This window comes from Monodelphis domestica, chromosome 3 (genome assembly GCF_027887165.1).
Source record: "Monodelphis domestica isolate mMonDom1 chromosome 3, mMonDom1.pri, whole genome shotgun sequence".
NCBI classification, from domain to species: Eukaryota; Metazoa; Chordata; class Mammalia; order Didelphimorphia; family Didelphidae; genus Monodelphis; species Monodelphis domestica.
Window position 1 is genome coordinate 298,468,893 of NC_077229.1, and position 20,855 is coordinate 298,489,747.

General features: G+C 31.4%; 1 protein-coding gene across 5 annotated transcripts in view; it reads right to left on the bottom strand.

The window, feature by feature from the left end:
- The window catches only part of PCMTD1 (protein-L-isoaspartate (D-aspartate) O-methyltransferase domain containing 1), a 59,915-nt gene that overhangs the window by 4,317 nt on the left and 34,743 nt on the right, over nucleotides 1-20,855 (bottom strand). For 3 of the 5 annotated variants that reach the window (XM_001368793.4, XM_007487138.3, XM_056823902.1), the window contains 3 exons: nucleotides 19,802-19,904; nucleotides 3,701-3,872; nucleotides 1,920-2,043 (listed from right to left, as the gene is read on the bottom strand). In XM_001368793.4, the coding sequence (XP_001368830.1) occupies nucleotides 1,920-2,043; nucleotides 3,701-3,872; nucleotides 19,802-19,904 (399 nt within the window). Of the gene's footprint in view, nucleotides 1-1,099; nucleotides 1,239-1,919; nucleotides 2,044-3,700; nucleotides 3,873-10,434; nucleotides 10,625-19,801; nucleotides 19,905-20,855 lie in introns of those variants that run through there. The other 2 variants (XR_008917710.1, XM_007487139.3) reach the window with 2 other exon arrangements.

Genomic DNA, 20,855 nt, shown 5'->3' on the forward strand with positions numbered 1-20,855 from the left:
GCCAGACCAGATGGATCCTTCTGTTTGTTCTAGTGGATCCAGGCCAGACCCACTAAAAGTGAGAGCCTTCCCCTTCCCCCAGTCCCAATGGTCACTCACTCTCTTCTCCTCTACTCTATTATTTTACTTGATTGTCTAATCAGTGACAATGGTCTGAATATCTCCATGTTGATGACTCTCAGATCTATATAAGTACCTGACCTCTAGTTTAACATTTCTAACTGCCCTTTAGACATCTCAAATTGGATGTCCAATAGACATTTTAAACTTCACAGTTTCCAAAACTAAATTCTTACTCCTCAAAATCCTCTCTTCCTCACATTCCCATTATTGCTAACTTTACCAAGCATCCACTTAGTACCCAAAGCTTAAAACCTGGGTGTTGCCCTTGACTCCTCACTTAAAACTTCAAATCTGCTTCTAAGTTCTTTTATTCCTACCTTCACAATATGTCTTGTATATGGCTTCTTCTCTCCTTTGGCATCCTAAGTATATAATATATAAGTATATAGGTCCTCATTATTTCAAATAACCTCCTGGTTGGTCTCCTTGTTTCAAAAATTTTAAGAATTTTTTGTTACATGACTATTACACAGAATAATTAGGTAATCATTAGTTTCATAAATCTTTAAGATCAGCTCTTAAGAGTAAGAATTATCCAAAAGCCATATTTTCTGAGACATTTATGACTAACTGCTTTTGCTATACAAAAATACTACCTTATTTTATACCCATCATGATATGATAGTGCTTATTTTAAAATATATAGGCATATTAGTAAAAAAAAAAAAACACCTCAAATTTATGTGGTACATAAATTGTGCTGATATGATCAAAACTTGTATTTGTTACTCATGTTTATAATTAGTATTTATAATAGGGAATCTTACCTAATTATTTATATTCTAATTTTTTAAAATACAAAACTACAGTAACACTAAAATGAACAGTTAAAATAGGAAAGGATATCGAGTACTAATAGAAAATTGTGATTTTATTTTTATATAGCACTATGTATCTAGTAGGCACTCAAAAGCTTTAACTCATATTTACTGTGGACTTCAAAAATCCACTTATGTATGATCTGCATTATGCTTACAGTTAGGCAAATATAAAGTCAAATTTTTAATGCTGTGCCAATGAGGTTATCATTTCTTGATTTCTCTTTCTCATTCTTTTTCATCCATCTACTTTAACTGACATGGCTCCCAGTACCAGAAGTGTACAGCTGATTTATGCTAGGAAAAAGACAGACAAAAGCAATTTTTAAAATTCTTTTTAGTAGCCAAAAGTTATACTGTATGTACCCAATAATTATAGAAACAATCAAAGCTAAAAAAAAAGAAAAGAGGCTATAATGTGGTTGGAATAAGAATGCAGAGGAAAAAATACATCTTTCCAAATAATTGCATCAATTGTGCTAATATGTTATTTTATAATAATATAGCAATTCCCCTAAAAGGCAAACTTAGGGTCTCAACTACTTTTGGCACAGATACAAGAAAGTTTAAAATGTGCAAGAGTTTTTGTAACAGAGTCCTATAGAGGTTTCTATTCACAGCAAATACTTCTATCATTATCATACATTTATCAAAACAATCCATGAGTTTCATATGCAAATAAAGAATAAAACTTCTATGTGACGGCTAATCTACTTAGGTCAAAAAGATATATTTTTTAAAAGCTCATTTAAGGTAGAAATTAAACTATGCTAATGGTGTTTTTTTTAGTATAAACCACATTAATAATCATATCTAATGATATAGAACATAAAGAACCATTATATAGAAATATTTTGAAATTTCAATTAATCTATGCTTCCATAGTCTTTAAGCACATTATCATATAGTTGGTTTATTTCTAAGTACACCAAGTTTAAAAACAGCAATTATTTGGTCTTAAAGAACAAAAATACTTACGTAATCCCACTGAATCTGGTTTGCTATTGTCATTCCTATTTGGTTGTATTAATGGAGCAAAAGAAACAGCAAGGATGTTTTTACTTTCCCAAGTATTCTGTCCAGTTCGCATAATTTGAGTTAACTATATGAAAAAAAAAAACAAACCCAACAGTTTAATCTAGGAAAGGGGGCCAAACTATAATTGTAATAATCTAATTAGGTTTATAATACCACTTTACTTGAATATAATTTAGGTGAGGTGATCAGAAATGACAAGCCCTATAATAATCAACTAAAATGTAGAATAGTAAAATGTATCTTTAGTTAGTGTTACTTTGATTTTACATTGTATATAGCAGGTTTAAGATTTTAGATTAAAATTAAATTAAAACTATGTAGTTAAATATAAAAGAGTACTTAAAGGGATTAAATCTGAGAAAACAGTGTTTGAAAAGGTTAACTCAATTTTTGTCGAAAATTGTCTCTTGTGAGCTCAGCTGGTTAAAAACAAAGTATTACTGTCATTGCTTTGATTATTGTGGTTAATCGGTTCATCACATTCTACTTATAGCAATAAATTGTATTAATCAACAGCCAAGAGACCAATAAATAATGTTGAAAAATCACTAGGTGCCTTCACATTCATAGTGCCACCTTTTGCAAATTATTTTGTCACCTGTTCCCATGCCAAAGAAAAACAAATGTTTATTAATGCAATGGGTAATGACTCAACTAACTGAAATCCTTATTAAATGTCCTAAGGACTATCATTAAAATTAAAACACAAATTAACTTACTGAACATGAGGGTACATTCAAAACCAGATTATTTTTTCCAGTTCATACTGATAATTATTTTCAATGTTTAATTTCAATGAAATACTTTGGAATCAATTTCTCTGAAACTTTTCTGACAACAATTTTTTTTTAGGGAATTCATTATTTTTACCATATCATGCAAGTACATATTTATAACTATATTTTTATTAATGCAGACAACAGTAGTATAAATGTAAACCTCAAAGCAAAACTTTTGCTTTTTTTTAAATTCAAGAATTCAACAGAAACATAAAACCTTAGCACTCTAGGGGGGGAGGGGGAATCGACAAAAATATATATTTTGCAATAAAATATATATTGTGCAATAAAATCATTGTAATTTTTCTAAAAAAACTGAGGATATCTAATCCTTTATCTAGACAAAACTAAAAGCAAACTTCCTCACTAACATTCCTAAATGTATTCCAAATAACGTATTCCTAAAATATAACTTGGGGATAAAAAGTACCTCTTTCACATGTGTAAATGAAGTAAATAGCAGTATTTATTAAGTATTTAGTAGAGTTAAGAAAACTTGATATTGCCTTTTTTTTCTCTTCTGGCCAAAAGTAAGACTTTTTCCACTTAATAATCTTTGGATGGTTAAGAATATTATGAAAGTAATGCCAGTAAAGTGGATACTTAGCATTATTAAAATGCTTTTTTAATTATGGCATCCAAAACAGGGACTTTTGAATCACTGAATACATTTTTGAGAACTATTTTTCAAAACTTCATACAATATTATTCTTCTTCAAATAAAAGTTTAATTGCTTTATTCACATGAATTTTAGTAATTCTGATTTATTTTATTTCCTAATTAAATTCCTCTTGGTAATAGGTGATCATAGAGGATGCGGATCTTACTATCAGTTAAAAATCACAAATATATAACTTAGAAAGAACTTATTACTATTAAATTATGAAGAATATTCACATGTGTTTCTGATACCATTAGGGGAAAAGATTAGTGAAAGTCACCTGATCTTCTATAGGCATGACTAGAATACCTCCCACTTTCAATAATATTTTCATGTAGTTTTCATGGTCTTTCTGGACACCAGCTCCACAATAAATCCGGTCATACTGATGGCTATCGGATGCTATCTCGAGGCAGTTACCAACCACAAATGCTGGTTCACAGAACTCAAATCTGTATGGAAAATAATATGCATGTGTACATATGCATTTCAGGACAATTCTCTTTTAAGAAAAAAAATCATCTACAAATTTTTTAAACCTTATTTGTTAACAGTACTATGATTGATTAACTTTAAAATCTGGAATTCTATTAGAATATTATATTTAAGTTTGTTTATAGAATCTTTGAGGACCAAACCTGTTCTATTTAATTATCAAAAGGAAAATCTGCTTCGTCAAAATATTAACAAGCTTAGATATGTCTAAAAACTGCTTATTAAAGTCAATAATCATATCTAATGAAATCTTAATAGAATTTTATTTTCATGATTCTGCCAAAATAAGCTTGCAATCCAAGCTAGAATGCAGGGAATCAAAGAGTTGAGCAAACCTGTCCCCAGTGTGAGTAAATGCAGACAACAGTAATATAAACGTAAACCTTAAAGCAAAACTTTTGCCTTTTTTTAATTCCAGAATTCAACAGAAACATAAAACCTTAGCACTCTTAATTGGGGGGAAAGGGAGGAGGTCAACCAAAATATACATTTTGTGCAATAAAATCTTAGTAATTTTTCTAAAATACTGAGGAGATCTTTCACTAAAATATTGCTTAATCCTTTATCTAGACAAAGCTAAAAGCAAACTTCCTTACTAACATTCCTAAATGTATTCCAAATAAAGTATTCCTAAAATATAACTTGGGGGTAAAAAGTACTTCTTTCACATGTATATTAAGTATTTAAAGTAGAGTTAGGAAAGCTCTATAGAATACGTATCTCATTGTTATTAATGGAGAGCCATTCCCAATTTGCTTATTATCACCATTGCAAATAAATCAAACATTACATTCCTCTGGGATTAATAATATTCCACCTAATAGTAAGCTGAGGAACATTTTAAAGTTAGGATATGATACTGAAGAATAAAATGTATTGAGAGTTACTGTAGCTTGTGGACCTTTCTTCTTAGACCTAAACAGGAAGAAAATCTGTAAAATCGGGTAACCTGAAACCCTGCCAGTCATCCCTAACTACAAGATGGTTTTTGATAAGAGGCCCCTGCTGAATGAACTGCTTGTATTCTATTGAACATAGAAAAACAGCCTCTAGGGGGAAACAGATACCTTTTGAAAAAACAGTTAATGTATTTTCTTTGGTTTGTATTCACTCATATTACTTTATAAAAGTCAGAGAACATAAATCTGAAATAATTAAAACATTGATAAAATATTTCCCTACACAGAAAAGCAAACCAGTAGCACAATATGGAATCCATTTTTAAGTTATCTAAAACGCTTTAGCTTTTGACTGATAAAGAACATAGAAATTAAGAGCAATAAAGAATGCACTATAAAACCAAGATTTCATATGGGGGTAAAATAAAATTACTGTAGTTTTTCAACTATAGTTTGTGTCAAAAATAAGAAGGTAATAGTTCTACTTACTGTTCTTTACATTCGTCAGACCACAGCTAAAATATTGTGTTCATCTGAGTATTAAATTTTAAGAGTGATATCAACTAATGCATAACCAGGAGAGACTAGCCATGACCATGAAAAGGCCTTGAACTTATGTGATATAGCAAAATAAACTAGGAATATATTTACTCTAAAAAAGAGGAATTACATAAAGGATATTATAAGGTCCAACATATTTTAAGGATTGTCAAATTCCAGAGGACAGAATTCTAGAAGCAATTATAAAGAAGCAGATTTCTTGTACTTAAAAACTAGAGCCAACAATTTTAAATGTTCAAGTAGAGAAAAAAATCTCTTCACCTGATAAAATATTGGCTGACAGGATCTCCAACTCTCCTTTCACATTTAAGAGAACCCACATATAGCTACAGCCAAAATCTTGTTAAGCTAGAAGCATTTGAGAGACTTCTCAAGAAAGTAGTTACTTGAAAGCTATCTTTTTAAATGTAAAGGATGGCCCAGGTAGGTTGAGGTAGGTTATTCTAATATTCTTAGGGTCCTTGCTATCTCTACATGCTTTCTCTTTAAGTGATCTCATTAGCTCCCCAATAGCTTAATTTTTTTCCTTCCTGGAAAAGCCAGATCTATACATTGAACATTAATCTCCCTCCTGAGCTCTTATGAGAAACTTTCTCTATCACTACTAATCAAAATAATCAGGATTTGAAATGGCTATCAGTATAAGCATTAGAATTTGAAACTAAAAGTTTTCCTCACAAATCAATTTACTAATGTCTCTTATCTTTTATCTAATTATATATAATTAATGTCTGAAGAAATTTGAATTTTTAAAATTGTTTAATAGATAAGCTATAGGACTAATTCCTATTAGAGCCCTCGGACTATTCCATATTATTTTTATACTTAAAATTTATTTTGCCTTACTTCAAAGCAAAAACTTATACTTAAAATAATTCATAACTGATTTTGTCAGTCAAATGTAACATTTTATGTAGTCATAAAATTTTTTTAAACAATGCAATTTATATTTTATAAATACTTATAAACATCAGTAACCAACTATATTTTTAAGTGTTTAGAAAACTGACATTTCAAAATGTGAATTTAACAGGTCAAGAAAACTCTTAGATGCTGTATCCAAAGATTACATAAAGCACAAAACCACATTAAATTTTTTTCAGTGGATAGTTTTAAATAGTTTTCATACAAATTTGATAGTAGACTTTTTGTCTCTGGTTATTTAAAATATAATTAAAGATTCTAATGTACTCAGAGGAAGTTAGGTTTCTGCTTTTAAAAAAGTTACATTTTTGAGAAGCCTTTTGGCACTATGAATATATCTGAGAGTCCTGAAGACCTAGGCATACATTATAATTCTGATAGATAAGTTTTGTGACCATGTACAAATCACTCAATCTGTCTGTGCTTCAGGAAACTCTTTAAAATTGTAAATTATAATTAAATATGATAATTAAATTGGGTAATAACACTTTGGTTTCAAAACTCTTACACAAAATTTTGAGCCAAGAATTGAAGTACAATCAGGAGAAAAACAAAAGGCAATAGATGGCTATAATCAACCTATTTTGCAATGCAAAAGAAATCTCAAATTCTTTCAGTTATTCTTAACACAATAAACCCAATTACTAGTTTGACCTTGTTCAGTTTGAAAGTAGCAGCAAGTCTGATTTGGGGATAAAATTAAACACTTAAGTCATAGACCACTTAACAAAAGACTTACTTTGTCCTAAACTAGCAAAGAAATAGAACAAGAACCCTGCAACTTCTATAGACACTGACTTTCTTATCTATGGAAACCTGTCTATCAAGGTATCTATGATTCAGAGAGCTTGAAGAGGAGCTCTTGACTCCACACTGTTGAGACTATCTATATATGTGTAGCTGAACAGAAAGCTACATCAAAGGAAGCATGGGGTAAATAGGTCCCTCAGACAGTTTTATTGCCTTTTAAAGAAAACTAATTCCTGCTGAGGTTGCAGAATACTGGTCCTATTCAAACCTTATATTATGAATTTTGCATAAATAACTTCACTCCTAGGCTCACAGACCTAGTTAGAACAGACTTTAGGAGGCTACTAACCTACGCCACTCTTCAACTGATATAGGTTTATATATGTAAGTGAAGATGAAATTTTAAAAAAAAATGGGCATTGTCTTGAATTCTTACCAGACTTTAGAATGTAAGCTTCCAGAGAATCTTTATATGACTTTACATCCTCAGCTCTTGATATTTTGTACCCCATAGTATTCTGAACATAGTAGAAACTTAATGTTTGTTGAAGGGAATGAAAAAGAATTTACTTCTGATCATGACCACATTAAATCTATAATCCTGATGACTCAAGGAATGCTAAATCCTTTCATTAAATTTCAGTACTTTGTTTTCAGTCATTCTGCAATTAAGAATCATGTTTTTGCCATCAATTGCAATTTTGCTCAAAATGGCATTGTCCATTTGACACTGAAAGATTAAAACAAACATTATCTTCATTATTTCTGTGATTTAAAGATGTGACATTCTTTTCATAGAAATACTTTTCACATTTAAATGCTCATAAGTAACCCATTTATTTAAATTTATTTCTTAAGTTATCATTCCCAAAGTGAATTAGCTACCTGAAGAAACATTTACAGTACTTTGGATATCTATTTGTGTAACACTGTAAATATTTACCTTATCTTACTTAAACATTTTCTGTCAAACTCTAATGCTCTTGATACTCCATCTTTCCTCAGTAGCTAAAGAATAAGAAATTAATCCTGTCAAGTTCTTAAAAGTCAAACTGAAATATCTCCTGCTTTAATTTATGCATCTATCTTCTTCTTTAGGTCTTCAGGGACATGATCAAGATCTGTATTATAACTCTTAAGTAAAATCCTTTCCATACTTAGAATGGTTATTAAGCCTTTTCTTCAATAAACAACTCTAAATGTTCCTCACCTATATTAATTTAATTGAACTACTTTCTCTTAAAACTTTCTATCAAAATGAATATATTGAGGAAAGGAACTACCTGACACTTTTAATAACCAGTTCTATAAAAAGAATATAATATAATGAAGTTATTTTTCAGTTCTTGCATATAATAATCCTTAATACAACACAACTATATCTTGTATCCATAAAAACAGAACTACACTATCAACTCAATACTTCTTTTTGTCTATGATAACGAACACTTTTCCACCCTCAGTATCCATTGCTCAGTTGGCCCTAGAAATTTCGACATTCATGAATGTAGTGGTCACACCAAATTGATCAAGGTTCCTTTTAGTCCTATAATTATTTCAAAACATCTCAACATGTCATTTGGTAAGATTGCATAAAATGTTTTTTTTTGTTTTTTGAGTGTCTACGGAGTACATGGAAAATTGTATATACACTCTTCCATTCTCCAGTGATTAGTGTATCACACACACACACACACACACACACAAAGTAGCTGTTAGCAAAAGGAAATTGATTTTAATAGCCTCTACAGAAAAAAGAATGTATCTTTGACAGGATATGTATTCATCTCTTCCTTCAACAATGAATGATTGTGCTAGAACTAAAAAGTACTTTTTCCTTTCATGGGCTCCTATAAACACAATAGTAACAGCTACTGGGTAGTACTTGAGAGAAAACCCAAATATCAGAGTAAGAGCTACCACTGGCTGTAGTTAATATTCTCTAGAAAAATTTAAGTTATCTTGGTAATGTGCTCAAGCCTACTTCACCATGATTAGTTTAATCAGCTACAATATTTGTGGACATAACAGGTCATTTTCCATCAATTATAATGATATCAATATATCATCATAAAGAGAAAAACATCTAATACTACAGTATTGGTACTGGATCAGTAGCTTCACATACGAAAGTCAACTAAATATTGTTTACTTTGGAGTTATATAGTTAAAACACAATTAAAAGTAAAAAATCAAGATGATTTGAGTGAAACCAATTTTCTACCAGAGAAAAATCAATTGTTTTCATGAGCTGATAAGCATGAGCATTTGGTTTCAGAAATCTTTCTGATAATTTACAATCTAGAAAATAAGATCACAAAAATTAGATTTATGGTGATTTTTAAAAGTTTGTGATTGGAATTCTCAAGAAAACTCAATTACTAATATACACATCATACTGAATGCACACACATATATAAAACATATGCTATCATGTTATATATCCCTTTAATATGAATGTATGCCCGTATATAGTTAGATTAGAAGGCTTTGACAAACTGTTTCAAGTAAACAAAATGAGTCTCAAACAAATGTCCCACCACTTGAATTGATCCATTTCTAATGGGGGAAAAAATTGACAAAAACTCCAAAACAGTATACTCCATGATTGTAATTTTACTTGTGACATCATGATTTTCAGAAATTGTTGAGTTTTTAGTCTCTAAATGTCAGTTGAGACAACTCCTATTTTAAATGTAGGTGCAATGAATAGAAATGACTTCTAGTATTTGAAGGAAAAAATTTTGACAATTATTTTTTTTTCCTGAAACACTTTCTAATGAATGAAAAAATCAGAGGGCTCTGGTAAGCCATTCCAGAGAAATAATTCAGCAATACTTTGCATTAATTATGTACTATGTTTTATGGTGATCCATTGATAATATAGTTCTGAAGAATTCCAATGACTACAATTAGATCATTAAAATGCTTTTCAAGGCCCAACACCTCAATATATTCCCAACAAGTTCTTCCCATAAGTGGAAAGCATGTTTTCTCCACCCTTCTGCCTCTTAAGATTCCCAAGCTTCTTTGAAGGGTTGGTTAGGCCATTAGGCCAAGTACCATCTCCTCCATGTGGCATTTCCTGACTTCCCCAGGTATTGGTGCTCTCTCTTATGAAATTACTTGGCATTTATTTTTTAGATAAATGTAATCTCAGTAAAATGCAAGCTCCTTGAAGGTTGGAATAAATTCATTCTATCTTTTTATCTCCAAGTGAATATACACAGTGCCTTACAGAGACTAAGTACTAAATCAATGTCTGAAACTGAAAACTAATTTCACATTTTCTTTTCTGAAATTGGAAAATGATTATGCAACTTAGTTATGAATTTCAGGAAAGATAAGTTTTCCTAAAAATAATACTTGGATCTTGAACACTTACCTTTGCTGTGGTTTTCTTTGGGAGGTGAATGTTGTAATATCTTGATCTTGAGATGGAGAGGTGATTTCTTTCACAGCTGGAAACCTTGCCAACTTGACCATAAAATTCTTTTGATAAGCTGCTAGGAGATCAGGGTCACCTAGCCATACCCTGTAGCTTCCCTCTTAGATGGACATTCTATGTCTAGGAGCTGACCAAGAGTAGAAAAAACAACATTCCCCTTCAATATACTGAAGTGGGGTCTGGTATTTTGCACATGTATTTTATAATGTGCCACAGAAATGTGTCATTACATCAATGATATATATTTTTTAAGTCTTATCAACTAATTAAACTATTTTCTCTTAAAAACTTTTACCAAACTAACATGACAGCAAAGAAAAGTAATGAATGCTAGAGGGGATGTGGCAAAATTGGGGCATTGATGCATTGCTGGTGGAGTTGTGAATTGATCCAACCATTCTGGAGGGCAATTTGGAACTATGCCCAAAGGGTGCTAAAAGACTGTCTGCCCTTTGATCCAGCCATAGCACTGCTGGGTTTATATCCCAAAGAGATAAGGAAAAAGACTTGTACAAAAATATTCATAGCTGCGTTCTTTGTGGTGGCAAAAAATTGGAAAATGAGGGGATGCCCTCCAATTGGGGAATGGCTGTGATATCTGTTGGTGATGGATAATTTCATTAAACTTATTTGGGAGAAAAAAAAACCCTATTGTGCCCAAAGGAATAATGAACTGGAGGAATTTCATGTGAACTGAAATGACCTCTCACAATTGATGCAGCATGAGAGAAGAACCAGGAGAACATTATATACAGAGACTGATACATTGTGATACAATCAAATGTAATGGACTTTTCCATTAGTGGCAATGCACTGATCCAGAACAACTTAGGACGGATTTATGAGAAAGAACACCATCCACATTCAGATGCAGGAGTGGAAACGCAAAAGAAAAACAACTGCTGGATCACATGGGTCAACGAGGATATGATTGAGGATGTAGACTCTAAATGATCACCTGAGTACAAATATTAATAATATGAAAGTAGGTTTTAATCACGTACACATTTTGTAAAACCCAGTGGAATTGTACGTTGGCTAAAGGAAGGGGTAGTGAGAGGGGAGGGGAAAAAAATATGATTCTTGTAACCAAGGAAAAATGTTCTAAATTGGCTAATTAAAAAAAAAAAAACCTTTACCAAAATTAATACATGTCAAGGGAAAAATTTCCTAGCACTTTTTGGTAAATGTTCAAAATTTCAAAAATTGAAGGTGTAAGGATAACTAGATAAATCATACATTTTTCAATTTCCAAAAAATTTTCCACCACTGTACATTCAGAGAAACTTGCAAACAAAAGGTAATATATAGAATATGAATGAATGGGGGGAAAAATAAGTACTGACTTTTTCTCCATCAACTGGCTCCCAAAATCCCCTTCCACTTATGAACAACATAAACCCATTCATTTTCCTCTAGAAGTTATACGTAATAATAATCTTACATCAAGTCTTTCAAATAAGTATCCTCAGAATGTTATTCTCCTTTCCTCTCCCTCCTCCTACCCTTTGTCATTTATATAAGTTAAATCACAATTATTTTTTTAGACAGTTCAGGATATACCGAACTGCTTAGCTAAAAGTTTTGCTTTAAAGATTACACTCAAATAATGATTTTTTTAAAAACCTAATTTTCTAAATAACATTTGTAAGTAATTTCATTTTCTCTTTCAAGAAAATATAAGGAATATATATATATATGTACACATATATATATATATATATTGCTCATTCTAGTATTCATTAGAAACTGATGCTAAACAACTAGGTTTGTATTTTTCCATATTTTTATTCCTTTAAAAAATCTACACACATATCAAAGACTTGCCATGTTTTAAATAACTCTAGAATAAATGGAGTAACAAATGTACTTTATTAACAATGTTAAGTCAATAATGGATAATAAAGGACAGAGGCAAGATTCCATTCTTTATTATCCATTTGAGCGAAAACAAGTTTATTAACCTCAAGGTAATTCCCTTAGACTAAGTGCAGATATGATTTATAATGGTAAAACTATGTAATCATACATCAGAACAAAAATTTAAAAACCTCAATAACACAAAGTGCAAATGATAATTCCAGTTATTCATTAAACTTATTTGGGAGAAAAAAAACTTACACATTTTTGCACAAATTTGGACTATAGAGGAAAGAAAGGTGATATGAAATGGAGCTATTACATCTTGGTTTCCATTCACAATTATTCTCTTCTCCTCCGCACCCCCCCCCCCCCACAATGTATTTTTTTTTCTTCTTAAGTTCACAGGATCTTAAGATTTCGAGCTGGAATTGGTAGCCCTATACAAAGTAGCACAAACTATATTTTAGTTGTACCAATGATCATATGAATATGCAAATAATGTACTAGAAAAGTTTTCAGAGGAATCCGCAATACTTTTCTTATAACAGCAAAAAGTCAAATATTCTAAAAAAAAAAAAAGACAGTAATGTCCTTTTCTAGATAATTTCCAAAACTAATGTGGTAGTAGTATTTCCACAATCAACTGTTATTGTAAAACTATATACTATTTCAGGCAAGTCAATTGTTTTCATAACTTTGATTATGAAACAAAAAAAAATTCTGGTAGTTATTACTAGATATTATACAAGCATAAAATCTTAAAAAAAGAACAAAGTGTTTTCAAATCACTGGAAAATATGTCCTTTTTTAAAAAAATGAACACCTTAAATAACTTAAACTAGAATAACAACAAAAAGACTGGATGGGATTCACAGAGATCAAGAAATTCAGGTAAAGAAATTAAGAGTTTTTAAAAATTAGGTGAATTTCTCCGCAATAATGTAGCTTCTAATAATAGTTGAGCTTTAGGGATGGAAAGAGATCTTGGACTAAATCCTGGACTGATATTCAGGTTTCCTGACTCCTAGGGTTGTTACTATATACTATTTAAATCAGCTTAACCCTTATTTTAAAAATATCCAATGAGAATCTAGTTGAAAGTTTTATACAATAACTCATCTGAATCTTAAGGGATGTTTTCACCATGAGCAACTTACATTTTTAAACATGTATCAATCAACCAACTTATGAGATACAAGTATATACTGACATAGTTCATACCCTCAAATCAGAGCAAATATAGCTTAGAATACCAGACCAGTCTTGGAGCCAGGAAGAACTAAATTCATGCCTTGCTTCTGTCCTTTATTCATCTGAGTAAACATAGGCAAGTAAATTAACTTCTGAAAAAAGGTCCTGGGCTAGTCAAATGAGTCTAGTCATCTACTGTGACTACTACACAGGAGGGACACTATTGCTAGACAATGGGAATTGTTAGATTTAAAATAGTTTTGAGTGTTAAATAGTTGTAGATAAGAGAGTGGGAGCCATAAACTGTGATAATTAAAATGTTTGGGAACAAGGGAAATATATATATCAATTATGACCACTGAAATATGTTTTCTGTGTCTTGGTTTTATATAAATATAAGATGGTCGCCAGGGAATATATTCCCAATTTATGAATATGCCCAAGCCAACTGGGTTTTATAGAGAAATTTAATTTATAATACACTGATTAATCAATAGAAAAAGAGAGAAAGTAAGAAAGGAATAAGAATGAATAAATCAGTCAGTTGGTTTTATCACTCACCCAAGATCTCTCTAGGTAAGGCTTCTCATGCCAACCTCAGGCTCCACCTTCAAGAGAGCCTCCTTTCAAGAAATGTTCCAGAGAATTCTCCTCTCAGACTCCTCCAGAGCAAAACCTCTCAGAGCAAAACCTCTCTCTCCTCCTCAGACCCCGCTATCTTTAAGGACACCATCTAAGTCCCCTCCCCTCAATTCTCACATCTACCAATCACTGTCGATGTCTCCCCTGTGCCAATGGTGGCTCTAGCTTAACCCAGGACCGCCCAGAGGTTTGTTTCCTTTGCACATGTCTGTTGAAGGTCATATTCTCAAATAATTAAATCTTGATCTTTGCTGCAGCCCTTCCTAAATCCTTTTACTCTGAGTAGACCTGGTTCTGTCATTCCAAGTATCTCTATTGTATCAATTCTAAAATCAATCATGACTCAAAGAACTTCCTGTTCTATGCTTAAGCATAGGTCAAAACCCTTTCCATTGTTTAGCAAAAGGTTTCTGTCCTAAAGTAGTCTTAAGTAGGGAGGAGAAGGATCCTCCCATGCCAAGGGTTTTCACATTCCAATAGAGTTTTTACTATCAGTAGGAAATTTTTTCCAAGTATGAAATTTCCCAATGGTGAAATTTCCAACATTCACAAGTCTAAGAAATTTTAAGGTTTACAGAATGCAAAAACAAACTTAAAACAAACCTTGCAGGGCAGCTGGATAGTTCAGTAGATTGAGAGAGTCAGGTCCTAGGTTCAAATCTGACCTCAGACACTTCCCAACTAGGTGACCCAGGGCAAGTCACTTATCCGCCATTGCCTAGCCCTTACCACTCTTCTGTCTTGGAATCAATACATTGATTCCATACATTGATTCCAAGACAGAAGATAAAGGTTAAAATTAAAAAAAAAAAAACCTTGCCCGTAGGAGTTTAATATTCCATTTTGATACAGCATATGCACATAAAGAAATATAAAGTACATACAAAGGATGAATTTTAAAGAGGAGAAATATTAACACTAGTGTGCTTTGAAATTAAGGATTCTCAGAGGCATAGGAAGATTAAGTACATTCCATATATGTAGGACCAAAAAGCATAATACCAGTAGATGGAACGTATTCCAAGGGTAAAACAGGTCAATTTAACTGATGAGAGTACATGGATAACAAAGACTAGAAAAGTAGGATAGTTTTAAATGCTAGGCAGAAGACTTTGTATTATCCTTACGTAAATAGAATTTGCTACCCAGGACTCGTTTACCTAACAGCATCACAGTGTAAGCACACAAATGGAATGCTGGATAGATAAGTCCTGGGAAGCAAATTCTATTTATACAATCTAAAGGTAATGCAAATTCAATCTAGTTTGAAAAAAACAAATATGTCCAAATAAGCTGCACACTGTACCTTATATTTCATGTTACAAATACCTAATAGAAGAGACTGTTTTTAGCATGCCAGTCCTACTACGGTCCTCTGGGGGCTAGTCAAAACAAGTGAATGCCCTCTTTCAGAAGACAGACCTTCAAAGATGTAGAAATAGCCTAGCCAGGACAATGTACAATAGAATTATCACTGCCTCATTTACTATAGACCATCATGGACTTTATTATAGCATTGTCCTAGATTCCTTTGACAATCTTGTGAAACCTACAAACCCCCTTTTCTAAGAATATTTTTAAATCCATCAAATACACAGAATTACAAAAGATATCAATCATGTTGAAATACATTTTTATACATATTATGAATTAATTAAACCAAGTTCACAGAACTTAAGGCTAAAGTCTTTCCAAACTTTATAAAAATAAAGTAATCTAAAATAGTTAGGTTTCCTGGATAACCAAGTTGCACTACTGAGATTGAATTTGCAATCCACTAAAACTACCAGATGTTTTCTCTCCAGAATTGTTGACTAACCAAATCTTTTCTTACCCACCCACCCATGTTCCAGTGTTTGTACAGTTTTTATTTTAACTCAAGTAGAGAGCTTTATTTAAATAAGTCAACAATTAGAATCAGTATGTGTGAAACAAGGAGTTTACAAAGCCAAAAATGAAAAAGTCCCTTATCTTCAAGAAGCTTACAATCTATTAAGGAAATATGCAAAATAAAACACATATAGCTAAAGGGATAAAAAAAAGCCACATCTGATATTCAACCATTTTCTTACTATTACTACTCTTATTAACAAAGGTATTAAGACACATTTTCATCATTGAACTTCTTTATATTTAAATAAATAATATGTGGATATTTGTGCCTAAAATATTAATATGTAACCTAAATAGGAAATATATATCTTCAGGACAGTTTGGTTTGTACAACTATAAAGACAGCAGTAAACACAGCATTTCTATAAAAATTTTTACTTCCCTAGGCTTACTGGAAAACCAGAAAACAAATTATTCACATTTTTGCAGCTTGTGAGATAGGACAAACAAATATCACTAATGTTATCTCAATTTTATAGATTATGAACCTGAAAGTTGCCAAAAGAAACTAAGTGATTTGTTCAAAGTTTAACAGTTAACAACTTGGAAATAAACCCAAGTTTCCTAACCCCCAAGTTAAGTGTACTTTTCCACTATAGCATGACCAGGTATACACTACTACAAAGATATCCTTCATCCATTCACTGTATATACAAAGGGAAAGAGTTGAACAATATTTATCTCTGCCTGTTTGTTCTCCCCTTTCTCTTATTCCCCTCCTACAAGACATAAAAACAGGATTCTATCCCAAAATGTCCTTGAACATATTCCAATATATCTAGTATTCTATAATTAATAGAATCAAATCCTATACCTTATTTCACCATTAAGGTTACAATGCATATATATATCATCATTATTATTAACAAAAAAAGTAACATATTCCTGTACCTATTAATTGGTTTAAAAAGCCAGTTACCTTAAACAAAGTAAGTATTTTTGTTAAGTTTTAGGACACTACATGTAAATTTACATTTTAGGAAAACATTTTAACTCTAAAAGTTAACAAAATCCAAAAAACATTAAACTTCACTCTTATATTACAATATTGAATTCACAGTTTCAAAATAAGCTATAATACTTCAGAGAATTTACTAAAAAGGCTGTAATATTTACCATCAAATAAAAATCAAAACAAAAATTTTAAGACAAAATGTTCATAAATAAAAATTCCAAGAAATGGTATATCTCAGAATATTTTGTATTTACTCAATTTCAACTAAAATACAAAATTCGAAGTGAAGGAAAGCTGACAATTTTCATTTTGAGTCAAGAACATGCATTATTATTAAAGTATGGCACTCAAATGGAAAATGTAGCAAATTTTTTAAAAGCAACAAATTAAAAAGAAATCCATTTTAATATCTATTTTATACAATATACATTTTTTATTTTAATGATCAAGAAATACTTTAGGTAACATGACATCTTTTATTATTTTCGAGGCTACTGCCACTTGACAGAATGAAGTCCAAGCTCCATAAAAACTTTCATAGGAGAATGTGGTGGTGTTCTACTTCCATCCCAGCTCTTGTTCTGCTTTGTCTTAACCAAGGTAGAATGTAAAGACCACTTGTAATTGGGAAACATCACATGAAATAGTTTTTTTAAAAGACCTTATATATTTTATTATTATCCAGACGTACAAAACAGAACCTTATGTATATGTACTATCCAGACTGAAAACAAAGAAATATAATATTTTTGGAAAGTACTTTTTAAGTTTTTAATGATAAATTTAAGAATATTCAAGTATTATTTTATGCTAATATTATCAACTTACCCAGGTTAATCACACCCACCAGAGGTACAATCAAAAAGTTCAAAACATAGGATTTTTTTTTTTAAAGAAATTCCACGTTCACGAAATAGGTTTTGATCAAGGGCACATGTAATACCCAGTGAAATCATGCATCAGCTACAGGAAGAGCAGGGCCAGGGGAGGGAGGGAAAGAATATGATTCTTGTAACCAAGAAATAATGGTACAAATTGACTAAATAAATTAACTTAAATTAAAAAAAAAGAAAAAAAATTCCATGTTCATTAAGAAAGCTCAGTTGCCTGCACCCTTGCACTAATATCACCTAACTATTCCTTAAGATGTTATGTAGAGAGAGGCAGCTAGGTATCCCAGTGGATAAAGCACCAGGCTTAGAGACAAGAGGTCCTGGGTTGAGATCTGGCCTCAGACACTTTCTAGCTATGTGATCCTGAGCAAATCACTTAACCCCAGCAATTTAGTCCTTATCACTCTCCTGGCTTGTAAATGATACTTAGTATTAATTCTAAGAAAAAATAAAGGTTTTTGTTTTTTTTTTTAATGATGAAGATCAAATCCAACTCGGTGTATATTTGCAAAATAATTCAAAATGTAAATTAAATGTAAATATCTCTTTTAACACACATAAAAAAGGTCACTGGAAAAAGTTTAGTAAATTGTTGCTCAGAATTCATGAAATTAGAAACAATATCCTATTAATTCTAAAGTAATATACAAATAGATAGGCAACCCAACTCAGCAACTGAAAGATTGCTCTTTTCTTCCTTAGAGCCTTCCCTCCCTTAATTTCTAAAAATTGCCATGCTTGATAAAACAGGGGGGTGAAGGATGAAAGGAAAGGAAAAGCTTTCACTTATATACATTATTTTTCTTTCCTCCTTCTTCCATTTTTAGACCAACACAATAAGTTAAGTTTTGGTCAGCAATGTGAAAGGATGAGTGGTTAGATCTCATCATGTTAAATCATCATCACTTGTGGTACTAATACAGATGTTGCCTCATCTAGTCTCCCAAGAAAAGGAAAGGGTGGTAGAGATAAAACCTATATTTCATCCGTTTTTACTGTTTATCCATAGATCCTTATATTTCTTTCACCTTTCTTAACCCTTGGGTCTATTGTTCTGATGGAGGGCCACTTCTAGCAGCTGAGACAGAACTGAACTCTGAACAAATTTTATCACAAAAAAATTATTGATGGTAATTAAACCCTAACGCATTATTTGCAATATAGTTCAAATATACAATGGTTAAACCATGTTGTATAATACTTTCCATGGAAAAATATGTTCCGTGTTCCCAATAAGCAACAAACAAAAGAATTTTTGGATGATAAACTTACTCATAGGTTAGGAGAACCTATAATAATGTTAATACTTATGAGGAAAGGAGAGTAGGAACACACATTTCCAATTTCAATTATCTTTGGAAATATTTAAACAAATAATCATATATTCTACAAAAGCAAGCAGTTTTTAGTATCTAGTATTATAAATGAAAAAAATGGGAAAGTTTTCAAGTCACATGATTTGGGTAAAACCCTGGGCTCCCAGGACTTAATTCCAGTCACATCCACCTAATGGTCTGGTCTTTGGTAAAGAGTATGATATAGGACACTTTACTGTTTTGATGGGGTATTATTTATGTGAAATCATAACTAAGTTTTTAATATTTCTATTTAAATATTCTAATTTTACATCACTAAGGGGTTTTTACAACTGAGAGAATGAATGGCTTTATCAATTAAAAGAATTATTTTTTCCCAGTGTGAATGCAATATTTTTCAGCTTATTTTCAAAACATCTCAGAAAAAGTTTCAGTAAGTTAAAACTTTAAGTATGGAACAACACCAATACTATTCTTTTAGATAAATCACTAAAAAGAAATAATTCACAATTTATGGCCTCCAAAGAAATACTGCAAATTTCAATACTTACTTGTCAAAACTATCACTATTTTTGATGAAGCTCTCAAGTTTTTCCTTGGCATATTCCACCACATCTGAGTGAAGTTCAATTCCATGATTTATTCCAAAAGGACCTGCAATTGTAGCAGCAGCATTTTTATGAAAACAATAATATCCCCTTTCATAACCCCTTTCTACAATCCATGTTCATTCATATATCTCAAGTACTATAAACAGGACTTTAAATATGTTGGTATCTAGTTCCAACTGACAAGTATTTTCTGTCTTTAAACTTTCTAAGACCAGGATCTTTGTCATATCTATGTTTGTATCTCTCACACCTAATAGCTTGTATATAGCAAGAGCTACTTGTTAGTAGTATAAAACAATCTCTGTTAGGATTAGAAAGGGGGAGAGGAGTAAAAGGGAAAAAAAAAAGATATTCATCAAAATGAACTAAGGTATAATATGGTTATTCTATTTATTCTTAAAAAAGTTGGATTTAGTAGGAGCTGTTCCTAAAGCTACAAATAGATATAAGAATTTTGAATTTTTAGCATTAATTCTAATTTGATTGCTTTTTAATACATATAGACTCAAGTCTTAATGCTGAAAACAAAGATAGGTAGTATAAGAAATTAGCCCTAATTTCCTAAAGAACGAGTACACAAGAACAGCATTGTAGTTTCAGGATATAATCAGAAAAATATGATGTGCACATTAGATTTTACTATACCTTGACCATCATAGCTTATCATCTTTCCAAGATCTAAATTCCCATTTCACTTTTGTACTACATATGAAGCACTTACAAATTTTTACTTTGTGTTATAGTTATTTGTGCACATCTCACTTACTAGAATATAAAATCCTAGAGAATAAGTTTTTACCTCCCAGAGTTGGAATCATAATGATCCTTAGTAAATATATACAGAATGAATGGGATTAAGTTGTTCTTATTCTCTTGGCAGAGAACATATAAGTGCGCTCTTAAATTAATTAAGAAATAAGAACAGGGGGCAGCTGAGTAGCTCAATGGATTGAGAGCCAGGCCTAGAGACAGGAGGTCCTAGGTTCAAATCTGG